Below are 25,458 nucleotides of genomic sequence, written 5' to 3'. Positions count from 1 at the left end.
AAATCTGACATTTAAAATTTTGAAGTATTCATAAGATGTGCTCTGCATTTTTCACCCAACTGAAATCCCTCACATTACCTTAGTTTTAGTAACTATCTCCCTTCCACCTCACAGAACATGGATGGAAGAAGCTGCCAAGTCACCACCAAAGCCCCATAACCTCTCTTGGATAACAGAGAAGTGCAGTGGATAAAACAAAAGTCTGAAAAGCAGCACTAGTAGTGATGGAAACTGCGTCTGAGCTAAGAAACACACCATCATCTTACACACTGGTTGGTCCAAGCCAGCAAGCACTGAACTGGAGGTGGTGCCTTAATGAGCCCTTTGGCAGCAAGGGGTGATTTTCCATATGCAGTTTGGACACTGGTGATCAAACCAGCACGAGTCGTCAGGTTCTCCCCCTTGCCCACAGGCTGCTGTGAGCTGCCTGCAACGGGAGCACATGCTCTCCTGGGGGACAGAGGGGAGGAGGATGGGGGCCAGAGGAAGGGACAACTGTGTCAGTACACAGATTTAACCTCAGCCTTAGGCTTTAGCCACACGTGGCAATAAAAATCAGGAAACTGCAAAACTTTCCAGGACTCACTTGAGCATTAACTGCACGTAACGCCCGCCAGCTTCAGCTCATCCAGCCCAGCTGCCTGGGGAAAGGAGGGAGGTGCAACGGCTGCAAAAGGAAGTCTTATATAAGGGTTTTAATATATAAGGGTTAGGGACTCTGAAGAAACAAGAAACTTCCTCCCACACTAACGAGCATCTGTCCTTGACTGCAGCTTCAAGGGAACAGTCTCATCACGTGCACAGAGCGCGCTCTCCACGTTTGGCATGGACATCCCTTCCTTAATGATCAATCAAGACTTGTGAGTGCACCAAGAAAAAAATTAAGCCAAACCTGGGGGAATTTACTTTACCAGAGGAAGAACCAGGAGTCTTGTTAGATACTTCAGAGATTTTTCTGGCTGCACCCGAGCTGAACGTTGTGCAGCACTGGCTGTGCCTGCGCACACGGAGCAGAGATTTCTCATTTCATACATCATTTACTCCTGCAGTGATTCCACAAAGTCACAACACGTCCTTAATACACAGAAGAGGAGAAATCCATTCTTCTCATGATAATGGTTAATGCTGGAGATACTGAGCACAGATTTCTCTGCACAGCAATGCCACTTGCTACAGGATAACAGCATGTCCTTAATGGAGAAATACAAGGCAAACACAGGAAAGCATCAACTCCTTGCAGTCAGAGGACAATGGTTACAACAGGAGGTTTCCCACAGCTCTTAACAAGTTACTTAGGAGCAAAGCTCCAACCAGAAGTAGAGCATAATTCTCACTGGAAGCTATCAACACATTTTTAGAGGAGAGGAGCCTGCCCATGGGCAGTCAACAGCCCCATTGCAGACTGGTGCTAAAGCACAACTCCAACAGTCACTGGAAAAAAGAGGAAAAGTATTAAAAAATTATATATTAAAAGAAAGAGCAAGAGAACTAGGAAGTTAAAAGATGAAGACATGAAGAGTGATTAAAAAATATTTGAAGTGTAGCTACTAAATTATTTCAGAGAAGTGGTAAAAGAAATTCACTGGGTTGCATTAGAAGTTTGTTTCTGTCTTCTGGAAAAAGTCAGAATTTTCTTTGTGGATGGGGAAAGAAAGAACACCAAATTTAATCAGATGCCTAATGTTCCATCCCAAATCTATTTGGAAAAGTCTGGCAAAGGAAGTACACTTTTAAATGTTAGCCAAAGACAAGGGACTGGCAGTAGGACAGAGCACATTAAAGTGAAAAATGAAATTAAGGGCTCAAGGGAGAATTTATTAAAAACCTATTACAAGTAGATTTTTCATGCCTCTGTTTTATTTCCCAAAACAGTGACTTACTAAAGATCAGTAAAGATGGGAAAGGACATACTGAAAGAATACACAAATTAATAGACATATCTTATGTAATTTATACAAGATCACCCTGTCTGGTATCCTGAGGGCCAAGGAACAGAGCCAGCTAAACCCTGTGCTGTTTAGCTTACAAACAAGTCCCTCATTAAACTTCACCAGACACAGACCTCAACAAAAATCCTGCATCCTGGCTTACATACACTCTACCTAAACATAGTTTTGGACCAGCAATCTGTGTCTTGGGGCTCTTCCAACCCTCACAAATGATTAGAAAGTGTTTGATGCTAAGCCACGGGTCAGTTATCCCGAGCTGGTACATGGTGCTCTTGGGCATCTCTGACTTTCTGCCCTGGACCTGCCTTCATGAGCCAAGCTCCAGTCAACCACAGTTTTCTGCAGGTCTTCCTGGTGGCTACGTAGGAAAGCAACACCTATGTCTGCGTGCTCCATCTGCTGTAATCTGCATTTAAACATTCTGACCTCATCAATGTTTACAAATACATAAAGGGTGAGTGTCAAGAAGATGGAGTTAAGCTTTTTTCAGTGATGACCAGTGATAGGACAAGGAGTAATGGATACAAATTGGAGCATAGGAGGTTTAAGGTGAATATCAGAAAAATTTTTTTTACTGTGAGAGTGACAGAGCCCTGGGACAGGCTGCCCAGAGAGGCTGTGGAGTCTTCTTCACTGGAGACATTCAAGACCCGCCTGGACGCCTTCCTGTGTGATGTGCTCTAGGTGACCCTGCTCTGGCAGGGGGGTTGGACTAGATGATCTTTCGAGGTCCCTTCCAACCCCTAGGATTCTATGATTCTGAAACATTTTAGGGCAAAATTTCTCATGTGTGCTACAAAAAAAGCACCCCTTAGTTGAACTCCTAGTACCTTTTAAAATACAACTCCTTTGCATACTTATTTGCTCTTTCCATTTAGGGACTGTGTCCAACTGGATCCAGAAACTGAGCATTCAGTATCCCTTTCTTTGTAGAGACACTGGTCCTGTACAGTTATTAGGATTCCACAAAAGGGGGTCAGACAGCCCAGATGTGAGCAGCTGATCCAACACCAGCAGCACCATGAGGAGCACGAGCGTGCAAAGCCCCTCTGACAAACCACCCATCTGCACGGGCTTGGAACAAGCACCTCACACTTGGTGCTGAACACTGCCATTCCCAGGGCTTACAGCAAATCCTCATTACAGATTCACAGCTGTAGCTGACCCCTGTTAGAAAGTATTTTATTAAATTAAAACATCAGTCCCAGAAATAGATGTTTGCTTAACGAACGTCAACGATTTGGGGATCTCATGCTACAAGCCGTAAAATAAAATTAAACTGTGGCAAAGCCAAAGAGATTAAGCCATAAAGAGAAAGCAGTGGGAGGAACACGGAGACCTCTTGCCAAAAAGAAGCTGCTTATCACAGGCTTGGTTCAGATCAAAAGCTCTCAGGTATGTCACAGCCAGACAAAAAAAAAACCACAGAAATTCAAAGCAATTATCAAAGCATACCTGGACAAAATATACTAGGGATATTTGAAAATAAAAAAAGCCTGAATTGACAGACCTTAAGTGTGGATTTTTTGTAATAGTTTTCTGCATTTGCTTCTGTACCAAACTGGCTACATCATTTATCATCATGAATTGTTTTTTGTGGGGGTTTTTAAGCAGGGAAATTGCATTTGTTCCAGGATGTTCAACTGAGACAGCAGCCCTTACCGCCAGCCCCTGCTCTCTTCCAGAGGCAGGGATGCCATACCCTGCCCAGGAGTCCCAGCTGGAGCAGCTCTAGTTCATATGCAGCATCCCTGTCCTGAGACATCCCAGCAGCTGCTCACTAACCCTTTGGAAGTGCCTGCATCCATCCTTTTTCCCCACCAAGATAAGATCTCCAAGTCCTTTTGTGCGTATTCATCCATTCCATGGCTCCACAAAGCTGCTACACACCATGGTGGGTGGCTGTTCTTGCAGGCTGGAGTTAGAGGCAGCAGCACTGTGATTCCACTGCCCTTTGACACAAGGACCAAAAGAGAAGATATCATAAAGCTCAGGGATGCAGCAGCTCCATATAGAATCATTTGAGTTGGAAAAAACCTTTAAGATCATCAAGTCCATCATACATAACAGCACAAGTTATAAGTCTACATTTATTAGAAAGAACAAGTTGTTAATTAATTTCCTCAAGAAAATATTATTTTCCAGGGCTTTTACTGGGTCTAGAATTATTGGAGCTCTACTCCTACAACAGGCACTGGCTGCTGTGCCAGTGAAGGCAGCCCATGCACACAAGGGCCCATCTGTTCCATCTCTCACAACTGGAGCCAAGCGCTCTGCTGTTTTTGTTTGTATTGCCATACCCACTGGAACGTCTTTATCCCATGCCACGGACAAGCAGGTCTGAAAAAGGACACTGCCATCATCATTACTCAAGTGTTTTTGTGCTCTCCCTCCCTGGAGCTGAACTCTGCCAGCCACCAAACACTGAGGACAGAAACTCTGGGGCATTTATCATCAGGCTTCAGCCCTGTGTGTCCACTGCCATCCACATGGAGCGACCGATAACGGAAGCGCTTTAGGTTCCAAAGCACAAGACTTAATCCTTGTATTTTATAACCTCAGCACAGAGAAGAATAACTAAATTAAAAGACAGTGAGAAGCAGAGTCTGCTGACCCAAAGCAAGTGTTATGATGTGAGGAGATTCATTGTGGGGAGACCCAGTTGTGTACCAGGGATTAAATGGCATCCCTAGGAGACATCTCACCAATGCCTGAGCTTTCAGCTTTGAAATGAAACCAGCCCATGGTGTCCCCTCACACTCCTGCTACTTTTCATTTCAGATTAATGTTCTGGACACCGTGAGAGATGGTCACTGCTGCTTTAGGACCCCAGAGACCTTGAAAATGGTTTGCCAGCATCTGAAACCATTATCCATAACAAACTGCCTTCAGCTAAGGGCAAGAGGGTGCAATACTAAAATCCAATATTTCCTGTACTGGCTTTTTGAAGACAGATATATAACAACAAATAATAAAACAGCTTTGATTCTTGGATCTCCTTTTTGGGTACCTTCCAGGTTGTACCAATCCCCAAGCCCTTTTTTCAGGCCAGCCTTTCCCAGAGTTAATGCTGAATCTTGTTGTCCCTTCTTACCTCTCCCTTCTCAACAGGCTTTCTGGTGAGTATAAAACACCTCGTGTTGGTAACTGTTTTTATTTGGGCAATATCCTGCCTTGCACAACCTCTCCTTTATGTCAATGCCAGTGAATGTGAGCAAGTTTTTGGACTCTTTCCTGGAGCAGTGTGGCCACTGCTGGTATAATGATCTTTTACTGCAGATGCTTTCATGTGCACTCGACCAGGGTGAGTTGGTTCTGAAGATACAGGCAGCACCTGGGCAGCAGGAACTACCCCTCTCCCCATGATATTCTCCTGCCAGTTCTGATAACACTGTGAGGTTAAGATCAGTTTCAAGAGAAGACTGAAGCTACAACCTATGACCAGCATGTGTTATCTCTGCACCCTCAACCATTAATCCTGCCACAGCCTGGGCTACCACTGGCCCATGCCTGGCTGAGGCAGAGCCAACGAAGCAGCCCAGGGTGACAACCCACAGCAGAACACATGCAGCTCCAGGCTGTCAAGTGTTTGGGTTCAAAGCAGCCCCGTTTGCCCGACAGCAGAGGCACCAGCACAGGCACTAAGGGGAGGGACAGACCCGAGGCTGAATTCAGCCCTGCAGCTCTAGCCACGTTTCATCAAATACTCACCCCTTAGTTCACACCCCTCTCTTACAGGCCACGCAGGGCTAAGCAAGAATTAATTAGTTACAATTTCTGAATTAGTTAATTCTCTAAGTACTCTGTAAAAATAAGATTTTTATTAAAACAACTTAACCTGTTTTACCATTCTAACAAATGGCAAAATGACTAGGAAAGTCCTGCCTTGTTAGCTCTCCCATAGTTCAGCTGATTAAAGTGTGGGAGTTTTTAAATACAATACTAAAATAAATCCTTCTGAAAGGAATCCTTAAATTCCTACCACACACACAACTTGTTTTAATGAGACAGATATATGTTGTAAAAGGTGTTACAATTTACATTTCTGCTTGGATTGTTTATCCTCTGCAGTATTGGCACACACAAATCTGAAGTGCATCCTATCAATGCTCACATTAAATGTAACTGCTATCCCCAAAAAATTTGGCCATTGCAGCACTGGGAGAAGCTCTAGTCATCTCCAGTTAAAAACAAGCAAAGAAGAGTATAATAAATTTAGCAATACAAACCAAAAGTATATCAAATATTTATTTATATATATATATATATATATATATATATATATATATATAAGAAATTAAAGTAGGACTCTTCACCTTTGAAAGAAGGAAGATGAGCTCAGAGGACATGATAGAACTTGGCAATGCTGAATGCTTAAAAAAAGCAAGATATGGTTCCTCATTCCTCCCCAGTTGGAAACACCTAAGAAGTTACCAGGTACCAAGTTTACAACTTGCTAAAAGACAAGAGAAAGTCCTCCCGTGGTCCTTCCCCTCAGCTCTGCTCCTCAGAGGTGGTCCCTTGGCTTGGCCAAGTTGCACTCACACAACCACAGTCCTGGCAAGGGTGACAAGCCCTTGCTGGTCACTACATGTGTGACTGTTACTGATCTCCCATTGCTGCCACAACCAATTTTTCTCAGCCACCTTGCCCAGCTCAGTTGCAGGCAGGGGAATTAGCACTTCCAAAAGAACCTGAATGTTCTTTGCACAGTGTTTCTACTGGAATGAAGTGTCTGATTCAAGTGCCTTTACAGATATTCTTCTTCATATCATGCAGTTAAGAGTCTCTCCCTCACTAGAACCAGAGAAGGAGCAAGAGGCCACTCAAAGTCCCTGCACAGGGTGCAAAAGGCTGAGGAACAACATGACCAGGTGGTATTTAAGACAGTGGAGCAGCAGCTCTCCCCACCACTTTGTCAGCCTGACTTGACATACTCTCTTCTCTGCAGTGGGTCAGTAAAGTTCTACTTTATATACGTTACATAAAACTTTCAAACCAGTTCACAAGACTTCTCAGATTTGCTATTCTTAGTGAAGAATGGAAGTTAAAAAGGAGCTGAGTTTTGATTTACAGAAAAAGAAATGTTATTAAAAAAGCAACAGGGGACAATAATTGTGTAAAGTTGTTTCTGGAGCATTAATGCCCTGAGGTGGCTGTGAAAGGTCTTTTCTCACCTACTCATCAGTTCTTACTTTTTAACTCAGTTCACAGGTCCTGCCAAGTTCCCAGTGGGCTTTGCAAACTCAACAAATGGCTCCAGTGAAATGCAATGACCCACAGGGCAGGAGTTCTCATCGCATTGCACTCAGGTAATGGAATCAAGAAAGATTTCAGGCCAAGGCAACCAAACACTGTTCTTACAGAATATTTATTACTACGCAGGGTGAGCAAAGAAAACTTGTTAGTACCTTCTCAGAATAAATTAACAACTCTTCATCTCTACATAAATTTAGGATTATCAGCTCAGACAAGACTGTCTTGGAAGCTCAGACCAGCAAGTTACCCACCTCTTTTGCCTATCACCACCAATATTTCAAATGCACGAGCAGAATACCTATCAAATGCTAAGCATGTGAAAGCTCAAGATCATCAGCTTCTTGTAATACATGAGCTGCACCCAACTCAGGTCCTGGATATGGAAATCATTTTGCAGATGATACAAATCAAGACAAAATAAAAATACAGCTTGCAGACCACAAACCAGCACTGCTGGGCACAGCCAGCCTTCTGCTCCTGAAGGAGTATAGGTTCTCTAAACAAGTTATAAAACCACTGGGACTCACAAATCACCCTTTTCTGTATAAATTCATGCACTTCAACATCTCATACGACCCACAGATGTTCTCATCTGGGTGCACATTACACTGACTTTACACCAAAGGAAATGACCGCACTAGAGCCAGGGCAAAGAGCTGTCACTGCACGTGTGTGTGTTGCTTACTCCAGCCCTATGGACAGATCCTGATAATGTTTTGCAAAGTTAGATTCCCCAAAATGGTACCAGATCTGAATCAGGCATACATTATTACTAAGGGAGCCCATCTGAAAGAAGAAAGGCCACAAACCATATACCCACCCAGCCAGCGTTTCTTCGATGGCACATACATACATGACTCCATGTGTGTCCTTGGTCACGACAAGGAGTGTGTAAGAGAAACAAATGCATCTCACCACCCATCTGCTGCTCCAACCCACCCCTACTGGGGGACGTCCAGCTCTGCTGCACCGTTCAGCAGTTCTCTGTGAGGATGTTCCCAATCATCCCATGCTCTTGAACACAACGACCCTCAAGAGCCCGCAAGCAAGGCACGTTGTTCCTCCTCATTAGGTGAGGCAATGAAGTAGATTTGCTACAAATGTTAAGCTGTGGTTCACATTTCCCCAAAGCCCTGGCTGAATCTTGTCACCTCCAGAACACCCCCACACTGAGCTGTACAGCTCCACCAACACACATCTTTACAACACAAAGGAGACTCTTGAAGGACAAGCAACATTTCTTCAGCTCCCAGTTCTTCAACCCTCTGTCAGGGGAGTGGCAGGGGAGGGCTCAGCCAGGGGAGCACTGACGCAGACGCTTTCAAATTATATAAATAAATAAAGAGCCCTTTTTCTACTCTGCTCACTCTCCCCCTCCCTTTAAGTAGGTCACTCTGCTTGCTATGGAAATCAGCTCATCTTCAAAGCAGGTTTGCTCCTCTCCTTAATATCAGAAATATGCAAAGCATTGTAAGAGCAAAGGCTAATTTCAGTCTAATTTGATTTATTCCTGTCATGGGTATAAATATGAAACTGTATTTAGTTAGCAAAAAATACCCTGAAACATGAAAAATGAATGAAAGCTTCCAAAGTATCTGACATAGAGTTAGTTCTGAATTTGGTACATAGCTACAATTCCAAGTCCTCAGCAGATAACACCATGCAAATTAAATGCAAAATTCCTTTTCCTAGGAAACGAATGGAGGGGGGGGGGGAAGGAAGAAAGAAAATGTCTTGAATTTGACTGTCAAAGCTCAAGAGACTACTGTGAGAGAAGCTCAGCTCATACCAACTTCAGCCCAAAATTTAGGCCCTACCTTTTCACTTCTTTAACCTAACACACAGCTTTCCAGTTCATACTGCCAATAACAAAGCACATACACAAGCCTGATCCTGACCCCACTGAAATCCCTGGAAACAAGGCAGTGTGCACCTGTAAAGATGACAGCAACTTCCTTGGGCTTTTCCCAAACCAGCCCCATGAAGGGATGCAGGAAGAATCCACCCTCAGCAGAACTTACAACCTTGCCAGGCCAGGCTACAGGGTTCAAACACTACCAGTGGTTTGAGCTGTCCCCACACAGACACATGGCAAATACTCATGGCAACTGAACCCAGCAGCTACTCCTGATCTCAGCTTAGATCATGGAACACTCCAGAACCCACCAAGCTGGGAACTGAGCTTTCCTCTGGGAAGTAAGGGGACAGCAGCTGCTGCTCAGCTCCTTTTCAGAAGCTCTGGGCACCTGGTAAGACTGAGTATGCAGACTGCAGAAAATGCAACTTAAGTCATGAAAAGAAATTCCAGTCCTCACAGAAGGCAAATATTGAAAGGTTTTATCTGATAACATCCATAAAAATGAGTCCATGAAAGCAAACCACAAGAATTCACTATTACTTGAGTGCTCTTATCAGCAATTTGGGTTTTTTTTAATTAAAAAAAATAAGTCAGTATTTTAAAATTCAAGTATAAAGGAAGTTCCTAAGACTGGAAAATCATTTGCCTTATGCACCTCTGAAGATAATTGTGTGGCATGAGACCCTGACACAGCATGCTCAGCAGAGTCTCCTAACTCACAATTGTGCAACTTCAGCCTGTTATTTTGCTCCATTGATCCAGTCAGAACACTCCTAGATCAGCTTTTCCCCTCGACTTTCTGAGTTTCAACTCTTCAAGTTTTAAGCCAAGGCTCAGCATGGAGATGTGAGAAATGCAAAGGAAGGAGCAGGCAAAAAAAGGAAAAAATATAATCTGTTTTTTTTAACTTCAGGAAGAAAGAGAGAGAGAGAGGCTGTAGGTCTGATGCTGCCTCTAACAGCATCAACATTCTGCCTTGTAGGCAGCAGAAGGGGAGCCTGTGGCTAAGAAGCAAGTGATAAGCTCAGTAAAGATATAATCCCACAAGGTCTGTGCAGGAGGAGCTGCTGCTGGTTGGCAGTTTAGCACGAGAAGGACCTGCAGCACATCATACTCCTGGCACCTCAGTCTCTGCTTCCAAGTCAGAAGGAATTATTTCACAGATTGTGAACTGAAAAGATCGGATTCAAAGCTTTTGCTTACATTCAAGCTTCCTTAAGAGTTTTAAGGGTTTGGTTCCAGACTTGAGTACTGTCAACTGCACCCAGCCCTGAAGCACTGCCCACACTCTGGTACATGCTCTGGGACATGTTTACTGCAAGGACATACCTGCTACAGACTGAAGTTTTAAAAAAATACACATAATTGCAATAGGCCTGAAGACTTCTGAATTTAGACAGAACGTTATTAATACGTATCGTTTTATAGTAGGAAAAAATACAGAAAATAGACAGAAATGTGCCTTAGGCCCTAGAATCAACTGGGATTTTTGGCAGCACGAGCTGGAGAAGCCAGTAGCAGCTGTCAAGACACAGGAATTGCTTCAAGAGAAGGTGATTATGAAATGGGATTAAGAAAAAAAAAAAAAAGAGAGAGAGAAAAAAAAACCCAACAGGTAAATGCAAAGTAAAATGAAATGCAAGGAAGACAGACAACTGAGTTAACAGGCTTTCCCTGCTTGCAGAGCATCTAAATTGTTCTGAGTTGGATATTCCCTTTTTCCTTCAAGTCCCTGCTTCCTAACTTACACTTTGCAAGTTCTTCTTTTCGATTACCCCTTCTCTTGCATTCCCAGCTCTCTGTTTTGCAGAGAGGTCCATCAGACTCCAAAGTCAATGGCCTCAATGACATCTGGGAGGCCTTAAACTTGTTCACGTGGTCCCATCACACTGGCACTCAGAGCAGCAAAATGGACCATAAAAAAAACCACCCTGCCATGTTCTTCCCCACAAGCTGCTTGGGAAGCCTGCAAAGCTGCTGCCCAGGCTGCTGCTTTTCAAAGAGTCACACTTCCTCTGTTACAAATTTGTTGGCAAATCCTAAGAATTTAGGGGGAAAAAAGACAAATACAGCAAGAACTCCCAAATCAAAAAGGGTTCCACACCAACCATCCCTGGATGATGCCCTCACTAACTCAGTTAACACCACAAACCAATGCTCACTGAAAATCTGTGTTCTCCAAACTGCTGCTCCTCTGCCAAGTCACAGAATCATAGAATCACAGAATGATGAAAGTTGGAAGGGTCCTTCAAGATCATCAGGTTCCACCCTCCCTGCTAGGAGCAGGGACACCCCCCACCAGACCAGGCTGCACAAGCCTCATCCAACCTGCCCTTGAACACCTCCAGGGAGTGGGCTTCCACAACCTCCCTGGGCAACCTGTTCCAGTTCCTTCCTATCCTCTTGGTGAAGAATTTTCTCCTGATGTCTAACCTAAATCTGCCCTCTATTTCTGCTTCCACCAGGGACCTGTAGATCAAAAACCTTACAAAGAACAATACGAGGCCAGCACTTAATGCCAACCCACAAAAACCACTGATACTACTCAGTTCTCAGACATAAAAGCAAAGTCACCAGCAGTTAGCTTGAAATCAGGGCAGGTGCAGCATTTAAACTACATACTACAAATGAGAACTATTTAGGCACATCATAATTAGTAAATGGCAAATATTAGGAGTTATGGGAAAAGAGATCATTAAAACAGATTTTAATAGCCCCGCATTTCATACATTCAGATGTGAAAATCCAGTCAGCATATACTTGGAGCATTAAGCCCACATTAAGGAACAAGCTGCTTCATTTCTGGAGTTGTAAAAACAAAGGTTAAATATCTCCTTCAGCACTAAACCCGTAATTTTTCCACAGCGACCGTATTGTTTTGCTTTATACAGCTAATAACACCTGCCCTGGCCTCAAACCCACACCTCTTCTGAATGCTCTACAAGGCTAACACTTTCATCATCAAACCAGCAAAACCACCCAAGAACCACATTTGGCACTGAGGTTTCTGGAAGGAACCTGTCTTTTTAGTCATCCTTCATTTATATAAAATATCAAGCTGAGAGTTTCACTTTTTTGTAGACAAGACATTTTTCCACTAGTTGTAACAAAACCACCAAGCAACTGTGCTGCATTCAAACATTCCTGTAGGAAACACAGACATCCTCAGGATCCCCAACCCCTGCCTGGACATCCCGTTCCATCCCCCCTCTCCCCACCAATTCCCATGTCAGCCTCATCATTTCCCCCCTTCTCTGCACCTGGGGTTTCTCAACCCCATTATTTTTGGAGCTGCCTGTTCAGTCCCTCCACTCTTTTTGCCCTGTACCAGCTTTTTTCCCCTCTGTGGGAACAATGGTATGTGTTTTTCTCATCAATCATTCCCAAAAACATCTGGACCAGCTGCTGGGACTAAAGATAAAACATGACCTTGACAATATCTGACCATTTCAGCCTAATCGGAAAAATTCTAAACAAATAAAAGCAGCTTCTCATGGTGGGAAAGGCTGAGTAGCACCAGAATAAGATGCTACCAGAGATGCCTACACCTGGGTGGGCAGCTTTGGAGGGAATTACTTTTTGGATAGCCAGTTCCAGCAATTGTAACTGGAGCTGGGTATTTCGGGATCGGCAGTTCTGCTAATTACAGTCTGAGCTGGACACCCAAGGGAATTCCAGGATTTTCCAAACAGCTGCACATTCAGCATAAATTATGCTAGAAGCCTCAAATTTGGATATTATGTCAAAGTTTTGTTCTTTTCCATTCATTGGCTCTTTCCCCATGGCAGCCTGGCAGTCAGTTCTAATTTGCAAGGTCTGATGCTGTTCAGCAGGATCAAACAGGAGGAGGGAAACAGGAGGGAGGAAAAGCTGGGGGAGGAACACAGCATTAATTAGTATCTGGAAGTTAAGCAACTTCCTGGGAAAATACTGACAAAAGTGTAAAATCCCATTTTACTGTCTAGCCCCTTTTATGTCTGTGCAGAACAGCTATTCAACTCCCCCAGAAAGTCATTTATTGATTCAGTGCTTGATCCAAAGACAAGTGAAGTCAATATGACCTGACCCCAGTAACACCTTCCATGTAAGACACTGTAAAAGCCAGTAACTACCTTCAGACACTCCTGGCAGGGGCAGGTTTGCACAGGAAATCTGTCTGCATGCCCAGAAATCATCTGCATGATCCAGCTGTCATACTGCCCCTTCATACCACAAGCACTGATCAAACTACACCACTCCTGAGCCATCCCCCTTTCACATCAGAGAACACAGCTCACCCGTCCCTAGCCCATTAGGTTAATTATTCATTTATTTATCCAGATATTACAGTTTTGTTTCTGACCTCCACCTGCACAGCTTAAAAATCAGCTCAGCCTCTCTGGGCAGTGGACAGGGTCAATGGAAACAGCCTTATCCAAAGAGCACCTGTTCCACCACCAGTATCTGCTCCTCCACATTGAGACCTCTGGTCCTACCTTCCCCCAGCGAGGGTCCCACCCTGTGTCCCTCAATGAACTAATGCATTGTAGATACTGTCCTAATTTTGAACTACATGTGGGGGCTGCCCCCCATAACTCCCAGGGGCAAGTGGAGCTTCTGGAGGCAGATACCCTGAGGAAGTTCCCAGAGAGAAGCTGCTGCCTGCTCCCACCCCAGCCCTCAAAGCCCAGGGAGACCCTTTGGCTGCAGGACCTGGCTCAGCAAGCTGCTCCTGGATGAAACCTCAGCCTTGCCTCTGCTCCCACCCCTACTGCACTTCTCCCTCCCTCCAGCTTTGCTTGCTCATGCTTCCTGCTCTCTTATTTCATTTTCTTACACATCTCCCCTTCAACCTAGTCAAAAGATAATAGACTTTTAAACCAACAAGAGTTTTAAATCCAAAAACCACAGGGAACTAACACAACTTTAAATCTAACTCTCCTCCCATCTCCTGCCTCACTCTGTTGCATGACTTACCTCACTAAATGACAAGTGGCTTGTTTCTCACTGGTTTATAGCACCAAATACAAGGGACATGAACCAGAGAGGGGCACAGGGCAGGGTCATCATCTAAGTGGGTGGTAACCACTTACTTAAGGCTACATTTCAGTTGTTTGTTATGGTAAGGAGTCAAACATCCCTCCTTTCTCACTTTCTCTTTTCCTACCTCTTTAATTCCAGTTCCAAGTATCTTCAAATTCATCAAGACATGCCTGCAACTTCTTCTTTGTTCTCATACCATTTCCCACATATAAACCTCTTCTCTCTGTCCTTGAGACATTCATTCAAAGTGATGCATAAGGGATCTTGCATCTCTCACTCATATTTATTTTCTAATATTATTCTAAGTGACTTCTTCAGTATCACACATAACACTGGAGGAAAAACTGAGCCCTAAGCCCTTCCTGCTGAATGCCAGGTGCCCTGAATGGTGACACCAGTCCCTTCTGATTACATGAAGAGTAACTGAAATTCCACACTGTGGAATTTGCCCTACACTTAGAAAAGGAGAAAGCACAACACGGCCCCAGCCTTGACTACAGGTTGAGACAAGTGTAATGGTTATTGCTATTCTTGTCTTGCCAGTGAAAATATGAAAAACTGAAATAAAATCGCAGAACAGGGCTTTTATGTTCCAACCTATTTAAAGTATTCAGTGCTCCAGTGCTCTTCACTAAAGGTGGTACACAAAAAAACCACAAAATATCAACAAAAAATATTTTAAACCCAATAACAGAATATAAGTGAGCTTTAAAATATCATTTAGGGGCTTTCCACTTTTTTCCCTCCTTTGCTTTGTCTTTTACAGTATGAGCAAGCAATTGTTTTGGGAGAATTTGCAGCAATTTGGCATAAATATGAGTGCTCTCATGATCTAACTCTAGGTGTAATGTAGGCGAAGACTCAGAGAGAAGTTTGAAATGTTTCCTTTTAAAATTAACCTTTTTACTTTATGCTCTGAGAACATGCACAGCCATAGTAGGCTGTTACACTGCCCAAAACACTACACAAGCAAATGAAGATTAAAGGGAAGGTTAAATAAATTCTGATGGCCATCAGGTAAGAGACCCTGCTTGACTCTCATGCTCTCTGCAGCTTGAGGAATCACCCAAAATAACTCAGCCCTGACACAGTTGGTGTCTGCTAATCCACTGTTGATTTTTCTCTTGCAATGGTTTTCTGCTTTCTGTATCTCAGCAGCACTTAGACACGCCAAAGAAAAGCAATTTGGATTTCCATTCCCCACAAACACAAAAAGATCCTGCTGGCTATAGTGAGGAGATGGGAGAAAGGAAAATCTTGTATTTGGTGCTGGGGAAGAAAGTCTGGGAGACTGAAGGGCCCAGGGGCAGCACACAGCAGAGCCCAGCTCTCCTGCCTTCCCCCAGACCCTCCAGATGTGCTAGGGCTGAGCAATCACCCATCAAACCATGGCAAGGGACATGAGGTACTTCTGCTTGCACGTTACTGAGGGTCCTAAAGGGAAGAAGAACCAAGGATTCCCCTTGTTCCTCAGCATCAAATGCTGACACATCACACAGTTGGCTTTACTGTGCTAGAATTAAGTATTCATGTGCAATAAGGCATTCCAGCTGCACAGTAAATAGTGGTGGTTTACTTTGTATGACACAGCCCTGGCCTTTAAGAGATCTTTCATTTTCTTTAGCAGCAGGAAGAGTCGTGCTCTTACACGACAGTCTAGGTCGGACAACCTAGGGAGAGCCCTATTTTTAAAAACTCAATTTGCCAAGTACTATCATATTACTACCATTGGACAGACGCTGTGAAGCTGTAGGTGTTTCCTGTTCCAAGGCTGAACCAGTGCTGTAAGGTGGCAGGTGGCCTTCAGCATCGCTGGCTGGGGGCATCAGAGGGAATTTCACCAGAGACAGAAGTTGTAAGACAAGAGGTAATGGTTTTAAACTGAAGAAAGGTAGATTTAGGTTAGATATTAGGAAGAAATTCTTCACCATGAGGGTAGTGAGGTGCTGGAATGGGTTGCCCAGGGAGGTTGTGGAAGCCCCATCCCTGGAGGTGTTCAAGGGCAGGTTGGATGAGGCTTGTGCAGCCTGGTCTGGTGGGAGGTGTCCTTGCTCATGGCAGGGGGGTTAGAACCTGGTGATCTTGTAGGCCCCTTCCAACCTTCACCACTCTATGAATCACAGGGAGCGAAACCCAGGGAGGGCAGTTTTGTAGGAACAAGTACTCCTTCCACAACACGTGAGCACACACCGTCAGGTTTTCAAAAAGGAAAAGGCAAACCGTGATTTTTATCCAGCTCACTCCTAATTTTAGGGAATTGCCTTTCTTTTTCAGGAAACTTTGCATCTCCCCACTGCCACAAGCATCAAAGCCCTCAGACTGCATCAGAAGCACAGTGTGTAATTGCTCAGTGACAGCAGAGCCAGGCTCCAAGCAGCACTCTCCTTGCACGTCATGTTTTACGTTGGGCTCTTGTTGCATCATTACTGCATTATTTTTAGATAACCATCAGTGACTGTCAGATTGTGGTCGATAGCTATTAGATTTATAAGCAGAACCAGCTTCACTTGCAGCAATAAGGTATAAAGCATTCAACAATTTTTTTAAGAAATCTGACCACGGGGATTGGGAGGGCTAGAAAACACAGCTGCCAGTACTCCCAGAACTGTTTAGGAAAAATACTGAACCACTAGGATACATTCCTGAAGTTGGATCATTGCTGCTGGCTCACAGTAGGGTCAATACTATTTGTATTCTATTTGCACAGCCCTTTGCAGGCTTCGATAAGGACATCTTACCCCACTACAGTCTCCCTTTTTAAACTGTAGTATTTCAACAAGCAGAATGTCCTCACCTAGCCCAGGATTCAGGCATATCTGTGGGAGCTGGGAACTGGCAGCCTGCCAGCCTGCTGTAACATCTGGACCAGATTGTTCAGTTTTAGACAAAGATTAGTGGCATAAATTGCAAAATGAGTAAAACCTTTTTAATTACCTGAGAAGGCTCATTTCTATTTTCTTTTCTGCTATGCCTTATTAACAGGTAGATGTGCTCTCAGGTTGCATACAGCATCTCCTTGTGAGAAATGCATGTGCCTCCTGCCAGGAGAGAAGTAATGAGGGAAGATGGTGGCCAAGAGCAGACCAGGAGGAGTCCCTAAAACCCCAGCACATTGGCAGCATATGCCTACAGCCAACTTTGTCCATCTGTCCTCCCTGGTCAAAGCAGAGGATCTCCAAGAATGAAAGCACAGGGCTCTGTTCCTCAGCAATGCCTGCTGCCATCCAAAGGGCCTCGGGCTATCCAAGGCACTGCACGAGCTCAGCAGATGTGACATTCCACCGTGGCCCAGTCATGCCCTTCTGGAGTGGCAGCTGAAGCCAGGCAGGCTGCCTTCGGGCACTGAAATGTCACTAGATGCCCACGTTTTGCCAACTGCATCCAATTCCAAATGTCTCTTACTGGAGACACAATAGTACTGCTCTGATGCAGAGTGAGGCTTGGAAATATACTGCAATTCACATCATTACAGCACTTATTTATTTGTAATCCTTAGAAAATTATTCCTAAAAGCTGCCTAACTAATTTGGCAGCATAAATCTAACATACCTTTGTAAGCTTTACCACTGAGATAAGATTCAGTTTCTCCATTCAGGCAAACATGAATTAATATGCAAGAATAAAATACCAATGCTGTCACTGTTTTCTAGTCCTTGCTGTTGCATCTCATGAGTCCTGTGTTGTCTCTGCATGATAAATGTGTTCGTGGCTTATTAGTCATTCGTTGCCAATGACAGTGAATATTCAGATGATGATGCCAAACAAGTACCGAAAACAGAAATTATCTATTGGTTCCTGCTCAGCCAGGTTGTCAAGTAAATGTCAGTTAATGTCTAAGCTTTCAGATATCTCCTAAATGACTATCTGAAGCCTGATCTTTTAACTCCGTTATTTCTCTAGGAAGTATTTATTTTCTTTATTCTTTTATCAGTATCAGACTCAATTTCCATGAACTTGGTAACAAAACACAGAGAGCAGCTCCCTGGTGTCTCAAGCCTGTGCAGACCACTCTCCTGCACTTAGCAAACTGAGGCTGAGAACTTTTAAAAGCATGTATTGAATCTGGATAGTCTGCATTATTCCTAATGGGGAACAAGGCAGCCACATCTGCTAGGTATATAGTAAATGTTAAAGCTGCAATTTTTATTAAGTGGCTATATAAGGCCATACAAAAGAATACAGGTAGTTTCTACTTCAGAAACATCATGGCAGTGGGGCAGACAGGGAAAGAGCATCTCAGATCCTGCATTATCATCATCAGTTAATAAAGTAGTCACATCCTCATAGTGTATCACTTTATCTCCCTATCATCATTTCTTCTATCAAAGGATTTCACCCAGTGAGGCTGTGCTCATATAAAGAGCTATTTTATTTCAGTAATGTGATTAAAGCTTGGGCTCTTCTGCCTAAAACCAGCATTTCCCTGCTCTCAATTATATACATTTAATTGTTTATCTCGATCAGAGAACTTCTTAACATTTCAGTTAATATATTACCCACCTGCTAAAATATTAATAGTACTAGTCTGAGGGTGTAACACTATTACACACTGCTAAATGGCTGATACAACTGCTTTTAATCTGCCTTATTTACATATAGAATTTTTATACTCAGCAGTTAGCTAAGTTTGTAGTGTACTTTGAGGGTGATAAGTGTTATAGAAGATAAGCACTATCTTATCCTTATGGGAAGCCAAATCCACGTATCTCTTAAGTGTTTTACATTCATTAAGTGCCACTTCACAAGGGGGATAGCAAGACTGTGCAAAAGGCTGTGTTTCAGTCTCAGCCTCAGTGTCCATATGCAACCCTCACAAAGTTAATTTCCTAATTGGATAAGCAGAGGAGAGCACAATCTGTATGCAGGGAGGCTGCTGGCATGCACTTGTTCATATCTCAGCATGTGCAAATAATTCCATGTGCAAAAGCACAGACGCAAGCTTGCTTAAAAAAAGCAACACAGGCTTATTTAACCACCAAGGAATTTCAAGTTCCTCTTCAACTTTTAACATTTGGTAAAGCAGCAGTTTACTGTCTGTGCACTTTAACACGAAGGGGAAAGGGGGAAGGGGAAAACCCTCTCTGTTTACTCATTTTCTGGCCAGCTTCAGTGGCCTCTCATTTGCAACAATTTGCATTTAGCTTTTACTCTCCCTGATCTTACACATTATCTGTTGTGAGTTTACAAAATAAAACTGATAAAAGCAGCTTAGGATGAGTCAGCAGTGCCCTTCCACAGTGTTTTCTGTCCTATTAATATTTAGCTTTAAGTAAAAAAAAAATTGTATTTTTTCACACTCCTCAAAGATGCCCCATCATCCCTGGCCCATTGGCTTCCAGGCAGCTGAGCACGTCCCAGATTCAGCTGCTGTTGTGCACCAACCAAAAAAGACAAAAGAGGGAGTTCATAGACTTCAGGCTCTTTGGAGGTTTTAATCCAAGACCCAGACCTCTGCTGAACATGGAGGTGTTTACCCCAGCAAACTTGGGAGGGGGCTGGGTGGAAGGTTCATTTAGATCACCAGTGACCAGCAGAATTGATCTGATAACATTTGGTTCAAGGTGCTCAGCTATGGTAGATATGGATGAAGACTTCCCCACATGCAAACCAAAGGTTTATTTACTCTTCCTGCTGCATTACTTATTCTCAAACTAGCAGCACTATTTAATTACTGAACTACTTATATATTGCCTTAAAGAGCATCTGACAATCAGGGATTGACCACTTTTTTGTTAGGATCAGACTCAGAAGGACAGGGACAAAAACCAACACCTAAAATCAGATCCAGGCTGTTGCCTCCTACCTGGAGCATCCCCAGCACTCTGCACAGTTAAGGAAACCTGCTTATGGACCCTGCACATCCCACCAGCCCCATAGTGCCTCAGCAGCTGATGCCCAACCTCTCAATGCTTCTCCTGCCTCGGGCATGCCCTGCTGCAGGATTGCCCCAGCCTTATCCTGTCTCCTTCTGGGAAGGGGGTGAATGCTCGATGCTCTGCTCCAAACATCTCCCTTTCCCACACCCAAGGTGGGATAGAGCACGAGGACAAAGGGAGGTGGAGGAGAGTAAGGCATGAGTTCAAAAAGAAAATAACATATCCAGACAAAACCTACCTGGGCAATTCCCCCAAGGCTGCTTCTTGTAGGAGGGGAGATAAGGAACTTCTCAGCATGCAGTGGGTGAGAGGAGCTCCATGATGACCAAAACCTTTGCCTGCTGTTTCATGAGGCAAACTGCAGCTTTTCCTCAAGTCATGTCACTCATCCTTCATGTCCCTTTCATGTTACAAAGTTGGCCAAATTTTGCTGTCTCAGGACCCTACAAATGTACAATTTCTCAAATTCCTCTGGAGGGAGAGGGTTAGGTAAATTGCAGAGTTTGCCCAGCACTGCCCACGGTGGCAGCAGCAGCTGAGTGCTCTCGTCTGAGTCTTCATTCACCCCAGCTTCTCTCTAGCTAAATAGTTTGTCACATGAGCACAGAAATCCTCTCTTTGTAAACACAGACCCAACTCAAATGTTAATTTGTGTGACTCTCCATAAAGTTGGAGATAATCTGGACCACCATTTTTGCTTAGGTAAATGTCAGCACTCCAAAAATTAGGTTTGGATCAAAAAGACAAGTTGTAGTTAATATCCAGAGTAAAGCACACACGTTCCTTCCAGGCCTTCATTAGCTTTCTCTGAACATCCTCTGAACAAGAAAATTCCATCCATAAAAATGGCTACAGAAATTAAAAGTCCTCTGAATTCTCAGATAAGTGTGTGCACGTACAAAATACTCCATTTCAAAGGGCCTCCTGGTACATCTTTCTGACCGTGGGAGCCATCCAATAAATGACCAGCAAAAGCAACAGAAAAGCAAAAAGTAAAACCCACAAGACCCATGTAATGAACTAAGGAGCAATAATAAACCTTTAGAAAGAACAAAGCATGTGCAGTTCTCAATCAGTTTCAGGCCAAAAGACCACCAAGTGGACAAATCCAAGTCTTCTCATGGATACTTTATGAATGACAAAGAGAAAACTAAGCAAGGCCACAGTCTGCTGGGGTGACTCCCCAGTTCCACCCAGCATCTCCAAGGCACTCTGTCAACCACCATCTGAAGCACAATGTCATGATGTAACTTTGTGGAACTGCAAGTCCACCCATCAGTGGCTGGAAAGTGCTACACGTCCAGCAAGGTTCATCACCTGGAAAGTGAGGGGTCATTGTAGAATGAAGATTGGGCCACATTTGGAACAGATATTCTTGCAAAAAAGAGGTCTAAGAGGGGACCTGGTGTTATTCCCAGAATGGTGCTGCAGAGACATGTCATTCAAAAGGAATGATTGTGTAAAATGCTTCCTTTACAAGACCCGAGGCAGTGTTGTTTAGCTTGTTTTCATGGCCAACACTTACAGAAACAAAAATACCTACATACAAAACGAGGCTGCCATACCAGAGAGAGCTGTTATTTCCAATATGCTTTACACTACACGATTAAAACCAAAAACAGAGTAATGGCACAATCAGATTGCTCATTTGATCTTTACAAAATGAAGCTTTTTAAGAGATTCAGTTTTTAAAAGATGGCTCCAATTCCCACTGAAAACCAGCCAAGTCCTCTAACACAGAAAAAAATCCATAACTGACTGCACCCAAACTGTGTTTTAGCTTCTCTCTTTGGCCAGACTCTTCCCTGTGCTCCCTGAGGTGCAGGCTTTCCACATGCCACACTCTAGGAGACCACATTTTAATATTTTCTACATGCTAAACCACAGCCTTAAACTAAAACACAACCTTGCACAACAGAAAGAATTCTCCTGGTGGACGTGCTTTGCAGGGAGCTTGTCTAAGAGCATATGGTGGGGTTTGCTAGGCACTTTCTCACCAGCATGCAACTTCCCTATCCTAAAAAGAAAAGAAAAAAAAAGTAGTGAGCTAATATTTGCATACGTGAAGCAGGCACTAGGATCTCAGCTTGAGGCATTCTTCAGGTGCCCCAAATGAATGCCAGGTTGGGCACAGACAACACCTGGCAAGCCAGTCCCACTGCCTCTGCACCCCAGCCCCTTCCTCTGGCTCAGCACACCCAGCTGCTGCTTTTCAGTGCTGGTGGGTCGTGATGGGGGTTCACCTGGCCCCCCACATCTCACTCTCAACCCACATCTTGCTGAAGCACAACACACACCATTTCTTGGAGAACAGAGCACATCGTACTTTTCTAAAAATGACACGTTCCAAATATATACTTGACCCAAAGTTACATAATGCCATGCCAGGGCTATTTTTCAGCCAGACTCATCAGTGTTGCTATAAATCACCCCGGTAAGCAGAGGCCAGACAAGATGTCACATTTATGTGCTCAGCTTTCTGCCTGTCCTAAGAAAATGTTTGTGATACGGGCAACATCTCTGTTAGCTCTCTGCCTCCCCGGGTCTTCAGGTGCACAAACACCCTTCAGCACTAAGCAAGCTCCTGTACTACACCATTCACATACCCTGAGTGCCCACAGCAGCCTCCAGACCAGACACAGCTCATCCTGAGCCATCCCTATGCTCTGGCTCCTGTTCCAAGCACCAGCTAGATCCCAGGGCAACCTCCAGAGCACATCAGAGCAGGGAGTCCCACATCAGTCTCCACAGAAGAAGGGCAATAACTTAGCATTTCAACAGTCCCCCTGTATTTGCAGGAATGGCAGATGGCATCATGATACCTAAATCCTAGTATGAGATCTCCTGTCTTGAACTGCAGCTATTGCCCCTTTTCTAAATAAGTGCCTAAATCCTCCTGGAAACTTCCAGCCTAGCAATATCCAGAAGTAGCCAGTTTCACAGTTTGATTGTAAAGAGCATCCTGCTTTCTACCTTATTCCCTGTTAGTCTTCTATTTCACCTTTATCACCCAACAGTGCTGCTTCACCACCTCCTGGTGCCAGGCACTTTCACAGGCAGGACAGGCTTTTCATGCCAAGTGCATAAAGGAACAACATAAATAACACTCCCCTACTCAGCCGAGCACTTCTCATTTTGTACAGTGCCTTCCCCAAAGCACAAACACTGAGACAACTATGACACACCAGGAAAGGTTCCTTGTATTCCTGCACCTGCCTCACACCCTCAGTGCAGAGGGACCCTCAGCAGTAGCTGTGGTTCAGTGCAGAGACCCAGCTCAGCACAGCCCTGCCTGAGCTGCCTGTTCAAAACTCAGAGAGGGAATCACACTGACATTGCCAAAAACATCGACTCTGCTAATTCTGCAACACCAACACTTGCAGTCGTTAAAGCTGCAGAGATGGGAAGCAATAAATGGGACCCTTGATTGAGATTTCATTCCCGATTGTGAATCTACCAGGAACAATTTTTTTTTAAATTAGCTTCCGCAGTGTTTTAATTAGTCACCTCACCTAGCTTTCTTAGATCTTTACAACGTTTCTCTATCCTACATGGCATCTTTAAAACTCCCTTTCTACATCTCAGAACTACTGAACCTGGTGAGAATTTAATAGAAATCCCTTCACTACGCTATAAAGAGAAGCATTACTTGAGATTTTAATTAGCAGCTGTCAGTGCTGAGCCAGAGGAAACACTGAATCGTTTCCTTAACTTATTAGAGAAAGTGCATTTTGCTTTCTGACCTTCTGCACTCCAATGATGCAACATACTTTAGTCATTTAAAAAAAAAACCTCCTTTGCAGAAAAACCAACTCCGCAGAGTAGTAAAAGCCATTCCCTCAATCAATACACCCCTGAACACCCTTCTCGTTCAATGCAGAAATCATGACACTGTCATTTCCTGACCAGTACCTTCAACCTGAAAGGCAGCGCTGCGTGATTCTGCTTTCCCGTGCGAGGTGCTCCGAGCACAAACGCCAACGGAACCTGGAGATCAGATGCTAAATAGACTCTGTCGGCTCCGTTTGCGCGGTAACACAGGACAAAGCCGGGTTCTCTCCGGCAAACTTGAAGCAAGTCGTGTGCCCGCTCCCTCCTCGCCGCACCCCCCGCCGCCCCGCGCAGAACCGCTCCTACCATTGAGCTGCCTGTAGACGATGTCTTCCAGGAGGGAGAGTCTCTTCAGCACTGCATCCTGGATGGAGCTGATGCCGCGGGCTGTCAAGTTGGCCACTTCTGCCCTGGGGTGGATGTCATGGAAGGAGTCGCCGCTCTTGGCCGCGATGGGTCTGCACTTGGCCAGGAAGAGGACGAAGCCGGCCACCGCGATCAAGTTTAACACCAGCAGCACTTTGACTCTCCTCAGAGAAGCCATCAAACTTCCCGAGGGGCACCGCCAGCCCCGGCAGGGCTAGGGGAGCGGCCCGGCAGGTGCCCGCCGCTGCGCGCACATCCCAGGGCGGGGAGCGCGGGGCTGCGGGAGCCGCGCAGCTACAGCCCCGCCGCCGAGACCGCGGGGCCGCCCGCCCCGCCCCGCAACTTCATGCCCCGCGCAGGGCGCCCGCGCCCCGGGCCCCGCCAGCCCTGCGGGAGGGTGCGGGAGGGTGCGGGGGCCGCCGCTGCACCGCGCGGCCCGGCCGTGCCCCGCAGCCCCTGCACCGCGCCGGGGCGGGGCGCGGGAGCCGGGGGCGGTGCGGGGCGGTGCGGGGCGGGGCTCCCGCCGGCCGCGCGGGGAGCGGGGGGGACCCCGCGGAGCGCGGGAGGCTGCGGGAAGAGCCGCCCCGCGCCCCGGCCGCGCCTGCGGAGGAGCCAGCGGCTCCGGCTGCCGGGAAATCCCGGGATGGAGCCCCGAGGCCGGCGCGGGGCGGGGCACGTCTGGGGATGGACCCGCTGTCACGGGAGGGGACCGGCCGCGGGTCACTCGCCTTCGCTCCTCAGTAACCCTGGAAGTGTCACCGCCCCGCAGGTTGGTGCGTGGGGCCCTTCACCAACTTCGCTCCCCGGCTTTCCCGGTGGAAGCTTCATCCCTCCGGCTTGGAATTGCGGGGCTGTGCAGGCGCAGCTGAAGCCGAGCGTCCCGCTCTGGCGCGTCCCCCGCACACACCGCGCGGGGAGGGCTGCGGGGCCGCGGCCCGGCTGGGCAGGGGCACCTTCTGCACCTCAACCATTGACACGAGGTACTGAGAAATGAGCGAATGCAAACCCAAAGTATCCAAGCCAGGCTGCTGAATCTCCAGGTCTGAGAGGAGCAGCCCTACCTAGAGCTTCTCCCTTCAGCGCAGCTAACCCTGCTCTCCAGAAGGATGGCATGAACACGGATTAGAAATGCAAACAACGTTCAGTCATTGTATCCTACACAGGGCAACTTCTCCAGATGTAAGAACATCCCCTCTCACCTTCGAGCCATAATTAAAAAAAAAAAAAAAGAGACAAAAAAAAGAAAAAAAATCAATGTCATGGAAACAAACCTAAAATTGCTTTAAAGGATTTAGAG

At 45.3% G+C, this 25,458-nt stretch overlaps 1 protein-coding gene across 2 annotated transcripts in view; it reads right to left on the bottom strand.

The window, feature by feature from the left end:
- GALNT17 (polypeptide N-acetylgalactosaminyltransferase 17) overlaps positions 1-24,425 on the bottom strand; it is a 209,747-nt gene extending 185,322 nt beyond the window's left edge. Inside the window, exon 1 of one of the 2 annotated variants that reach the window (XM_051636190.1) lies at positions 24,102-24,425. In XM_051636190.1, the coding sequence (XP_051492150.1) occupies positions 24,102-24,339 (238 nt within the window). In that variant the 5' untranslated portion in view covers positions 24,340-24,425. The remainder of the gene's footprint in view (positions 1-24,101) is intronic. The other variant, XM_051636189.1, reaches the window with a different exon arrangement.
- Positions 24,426-25,458: the final 1,033 nt, after the last annotated feature.

Source organism: Apus apus, chromosome 18 (genome assembly GCF_020740795.1).
Source record: "Apus apus isolate bApuApu2 chromosome 18, bApuApu2.pri.cur, whole genome shotgun sequence".
In the NCBI taxonomy this organism is placed as follows: Eukaryota; Metazoa; Chordata; class Aves; order Apodiformes; family Apodidae; genus Apus; species Apus apus.
Note: the sequence above shows the minus strand (reverse complement) of the source record. Positions and strands in the feature narration are given on the sequence as shown.